Here is a 5,464-nt window from a genome sequence, read left to right as displayed (position 1 = left end):
TTAGCGTTTGCCTGCGCTTAGAGCCAATGACGTCAATGGCCTTTTTGTATTCTGATTGGTTCATATTAGTATTTTCATTTTGCCCTGGTTTTCTGCTGCTGTCGTCAGTTTACAAGTTCTAGTTTTACCACACTAAGCCGTAAACTGAATATCTATGTATCTTAGAATGAAATGATTCTGCTCTGTTTTCGAGATTTAGTTTGGAAAATCCGCTCTAGACTAAAACAAATAATCAATCTTTTCAATTTGTAACTTCTGTTCTATGCTTTTCAATGCCAGATTTGTCAAGCCCCGTGTGTCTATTCTGTAGCAGTAGGCTGACAGCAGAATTTTATCTCCTGGACATCAACAAGAAGGAAATGAAGGCGCTTGACGTAGATGTAAGTGCGTTTGTGATGTGCTGTAGCTTACCATTACCAATTGCATGGAAATGCTACCGTTCATTGTCATCATTTGTTCACAACATTAACAAAAAATGTGGAAATTTTCTTCTTCTGCTCCAAGCAAAAAAAAATGAGAATATTTATGGATTGCATTTTTAATTGGTCTCCAGAGTGGTTTCAATTTTTACCAATATTCCGCACGAGGTGCTTGGTACGTAGGCACCTCTGCCACCAATGCAACAACTGCTAGATGTTCTAACCATTCAAATTTCCTCAATTTTATTGGCAGACGAAATCACGTGTTCTATGTTGTGATATGTTGGACGATGGCACTATCTTAGTGGGGACGGTGTCGTGGTACATACATGCGTTCGTTTTGGAGCTCAGGTGTGAATATATTTTGATAATTTTGGTTGAGAAACTATTGCTTTCATTTGCTTTTGCTTTATGAATTAAACACACAATCTGATTTATTACTATCCACAGTAATCGATAGGTACACCTCCCTAACTGTGTGTGCAATTGCCGTCCATTACAGCTGAAAATATACAACAGAACCGTCAAAAGTCATTGATTCATTTTATTTTGTAGACTGATAATTCTGGTTATATGCAGTTAGTTGTTACCTTTTTCTCTCTGTGAAGTGACGTACTTCTGTGTCTCTTTTAGTTCGGAAGTATGGTGCATCCAGCTTAATGATTCAGTCATCGACATTGCTCATTTACCAGAAGGAAAAGTTTTTGCAGCCTTGGCCGATGGATCGATTGCCGTGTTACAGGTATGAAAAATATCATTTTTGATCAGCTGATTTTAATAGGGACAAACAAACGGCCTCACGATTGCTAAAAGAACTCTGGCCAGGTTTTACGAACCAGCGATCCCATGTCCTACCCGGTGATAACTCTAACAAAGAGTGTAATGGGTCGAGCAAACGAAGAGACGAAGAAACGAACGAGCAACGAACGACACAGCGACCGGTTAAGCGAATCAGCGATCAAACTGAACGAACAAGCGAATGATTGGTGCAACTTACCGGAAACTAACTTTACTAAGTATACGATCGATCGAGTAAGTGAGGGAAAAGACAGACGAGTAAAAGTTGAGCAGTACAACGACTTACCATTCGTACTCCGACGAAGTAAACAAGTGAGCAAATGAATTGACCGTCGCCGGGTCCAACAAGCTACCAATCTGTCTCCGACAGAGTGAGCGAACGAATCAGCGTAAAAGATCTTACTTTGACTAAAGAATAAAAGGGGTAAGTTTCTAGAGAAACTGGGTTGCTGCGTCGGTGAGGGGTATTCCAAGATAAGCTGGTTTTATCATCTGAGTTGATAATGTAAAAAAAAAGATTTCAAAAGCTGACTATTCGAGCGATAACCTTTCTTTACAGCGAAAGATTCGACCGATTCGGCTCTGTTTATAAAACCAAATGATCTTACTCTGACGTCTTTGACCAAGGTTACTCTGAAATTAGTCTTACTGCTTGTGATTAATATTTTTCCTAGAATGCTAGTGGGCAGGAGGTTCCATCAGAAGGCTCTCACATCCGCGTCGGTGGATCACCTGTCACGTGCATTACTCTCGTGAATGAAAACGTGTGGTGCGGCTGCGGAAACAATGTGGTGATTCTCGATGGAAGGTCAGTGAACAACACTCGTGCTTAAGTTCAGAGTTCATTCCGCGTTCTAGCTGATGTTGCCTTAATTGTGACGTTAGATTTTATTTTTTTTCCTTCTCTTTTTTTAATTTTCAGTCGCGTCTCTTTTTTCAACAAACCAAGAATAAGACGAAGTTGAATTTATTAAGATTTAAGAGCTGTGTTTTTTGCCTCACAAATTTCAGAATGCTGTCTCGTGACTTCATAACAACAACAAAATAAGAACAAAGAAGATTAGAAACCATTATCTACGGCGTTAATCGCTTGCATGATCCCAGCCTGTAAACAACATGGTATCTTTATTTCCCTCTTTGCCATGTCTGTTCCCTAAATTATATTATTCCTATAGCCTTATCTGAATATTTCTCTTTTGTACGGCGAAAAGAAAAAAACTGATTTGTTGTAAACAATCATTGTAGCCATGTTTTACTGTCAAATTGGGGCATTAAAAAGCCCTTATTTTCCAGCGGTTTTGAGAGCAGTAGCTCATGTAAAATTCTTTCATTCTTTATCTCATTGCTACGTTAAATAAGTGATGTATGTTTCTGTTTGCTAGTATCAGAACACTTTGTCGTAACAGAAAATGGGGCATAATAATATCTATGAAATTGCCCGTACATACTCTTTCTAGAAAAAGACTTAAAAGATTGCTCCACGAAAAGAACATATCGTTTTTTTTTTTTTTTTGGAATTAAGGGCTGACCCAATCTTGTTAATTCAATTTGGACACCTACCTTAGTAAGCGTACCTGCCCTAGAAGCACTGCAGTGTTGACCCCTCAACTCCTGCATTAGTATCGGTGATGCGGGGAATCTTTCTGAATAGTTTGTTTGAAGGTACATGTGTTTTTATTGAGACACTCACTGCTTTTACTGAATTATTAAACAGCTGTTTTGCAAAATAGATAACCGCTTTGATCAATTGCATTGTCTTGGTGTCGCTTAACCAAGACGTTTGCTAATCAGGCCGACTGTTTTGGTCGATAAACAGAACATAGTGATGTGCGTGGTGTTTACGCGTACCAAACAAAATCTTTCAATATTTTTGGTTGTCGTTGCCCTTATTTTCTTTTGCGTGGTATTTCTGATTTCATTGTACCTATGGATCAATATGTTATCCCCAATAACCATACAGTATGTTTACATTAAGAGAATAGGTTTTTATTCAGCCTTTACCGGATATTTCTTTCAAGTATTTACGCAGAGTCAATAGGTAATCAAATCACAAATATCGCAATTTTTTTTGTAGTTTTTTTTAAAATCAATCGTATTAACTAACGTGAGCTAATCGAATTAACACTTATTTAGAAAGAAAAGCCTTAGACCGTATCAGCAGGTGTTGAGTTATTCGTAGGCTAAATAGATTTCTCCCAACAACTTTTGTTCTGGATCATTTATCTGAACACTTCATGGAACATAAACAGACCCCCGTTCGCAACCACGAACAATCTGTTGACAGTATACAGTATCGTACAAGACACTTACGCAACATCTTTTTAAACGCGTCCAAAATTTCCCTTTGACGCGACTGCGAAACATTTGCCTTGGGGAAGACAACTTTTTTCCAGAAGGTTCAGAATCATAATATTTAATTGATATTTCTGCCTTCCGGTTGCTCTTCAATTCGTTTTAAAATAAGGATAACGCCCTCAGGTGACGAGTTTGTCTTGTCTCCTATCCTGTTTACTGGATATGGCCTTGAAATTGCACGGGAAAGTTACATTTGCATCACATGTGGGAAGTAGTGGTTTAACTCCTTCGTTGTTCAAGAAATACCTTCAAGAGCAATTTTCGTTTTCTTTTGAATTTTGGAGGCTCAAATGAAACACAGACATCAGTGATGAATTATTTTTCATGGGAGTGCAAGTTACCGCCTTACCTTTACGCTAAACTTGTTTTTTTACAGTTCGTGCTGTTTTTGTTTCTCTTCACCAGTTCCCTTGGTGAGCTCGGTTCACTGGTTGTATCAAACTCGCGTCGCCATCAGGTTTCCAAGTTAACGCACGGTAAACATGGCGTCTGGTGCAGCGTGAGAGGGTAAGACGCACTGTCTTTTAAATTGAAAACAAATTACCATTTTCATCTGTCTTTCATCCTCTTTACCACGCCCAAGTTGCAAAGAAGAGAAACTTGTTCTCTTTGACCTTGTACAAATCATATTTACCATTTGATTGCAGGTCTTCTTGCATTCTCTTGTTGGATCACGCCACTTTTGACGTGCTTCTCAAGGTCGATGACGTCACAAGCCTCGACACCAGCTCTGACTCAAGGGTAGGAAAGCTATTCTGTAACTTTCCAGTGGTAAAATTATTCGACGAGACATTTATCTTCATGTCGGTCTTCCTCTCTTTCCAGGTAATAGCATTCTGCGAATCTCGGGTCACAACAATGATGGGTCTAGGTGAAGAATTATGGGTAGGGCTTGGTAACGGTCAAGTTTTAATATTTGACGTCACTAGAAATGACAAATTCGAAGACGAAGGTTATGTGGTCCTTGACGAACACAAAGGTGAGTAACAGTTTCTGTTTGTTTGTTTTTCCCATGAAAACAGGCCTTCCTTTGCTCCAGTAAGCGCCACATAAAGGAAATATGTTCAGCTATGTTGGCAATGGACTAGCATTCCATCCGGGTAGGGGTAGGAATTCTTCTAGCTGCTTTTCGCTTCGGAACGCGCATGAGCAATACGTGTCAGTCTTTTATACAAATACGTTATCGGTGACAATGTTTTCTTAGTCTTCAATTTTCAATCACATAGCATTTTGCACCACAGGTGCAGCGAACTACAATGCAGCGAGAGTACTCGCATCTGTCAAAGACATATGTGACGCGTTAATCGAGTTGCGTTGTTTCATTGTAGAATACAAAGAAAAGCGCAAGGAGAGTTCTACCAAATTTTTGCCAACGATATCGGAAACAGAGGAAAAAATAAAAGAACCGGAACTGACGTCAAGCATCGAGGATTCCACGACGCAATCAGAAGTAAATTCCTCTCCAGAGACAGTGAATACTTGTACCGACGAAGAAATTTCATCGATTGACGAATTTAGTGAGAGTGAATTGAGAGAGTCTCTTGAAATGTCCAAGAAAATTGTAGACAGTCAGAACGTGGTTAACGCCCAAGACCACGAAAGTCAGGCACAAAACCCGTCCGGCGAACAAATTAAACAGGACACCGATATGTACTACAGTGATTACAGATTTAGACTGAGGCTCAGAGTTCATTTCCGCATCAATGAAGAAGCCATTCGTTGTCTACTGCTAGTAAGGTAAGAGATATGGGCATGAAACTTTCTATCCGTTTGTGTTACTGTTTGGTTATTATTGAGTTCGTTTCTTTGCTTATTCTTTTTTTTAATTGGCCCGGGTTTATTCTTCGTTTGTTCCTTAACCCTTTAACTCCAATGAGTGACCAAGAAATAAT

General features: G+C 39.2%; 1 protein-coding gene across 4 annotated transcripts in view; it reads left to right on the top strand.

The window, feature by feature from the left end:
* Positions 1–5,464, top strand: part of LOC113673761 (uncharacterized) — a 43,647-nt gene that overhangs the window by 35,793 nt on the left and 2,390 nt on the right. For all 4 annotated transcript variants that reach the window (XM_089202552.1, XM_089202554.1, XM_089202553.1 and 1 more), the window contains exons 28-35: positions 280–380; positions 673–770; positions 1,053–1,161; positions 1,892–2,025; positions 3,978–4,079; positions 4,220–4,313; positions 4,398–4,551; positions 4,901–5,309. In XM_089202552.1, coding sequence (XP_089058678.1) covers positions 280–380; positions 673–770; positions 1,053–1,161; positions 1,892–2,025; positions 3,978–4,079; positions 4,220–4,313; positions 4,398–4,551; positions 4,901–5,309 — 1,201 coding nt within the window. The remainder of the gene's footprint in view (positions 1–279; positions 381–672; positions 771–1,052; positions 1,162–1,891; positions 2,026–3,977; positions 4,080–4,219; positions 4,314–4,397; positions 4,552–4,900; positions 5,310–5,464) is intronic.

This window comes from Pocillopora damicornis, chromosome 4, assembly GCF_964200805.1.
Source record: "Pocillopora damicornis chromosome 4, jaPocDami1.2, whole genome shotgun sequence".
Taxonomy (NCBI): domain Eukaryota; kingdom Metazoa; phylum Cnidaria; class Anthozoa; order Scleractinia; family Pocilloporidae; genus Pocillopora; species Pocillopora damicornis.
This window is presented reverse-complemented; position numbering and strand designations above follow the sequence as displayed.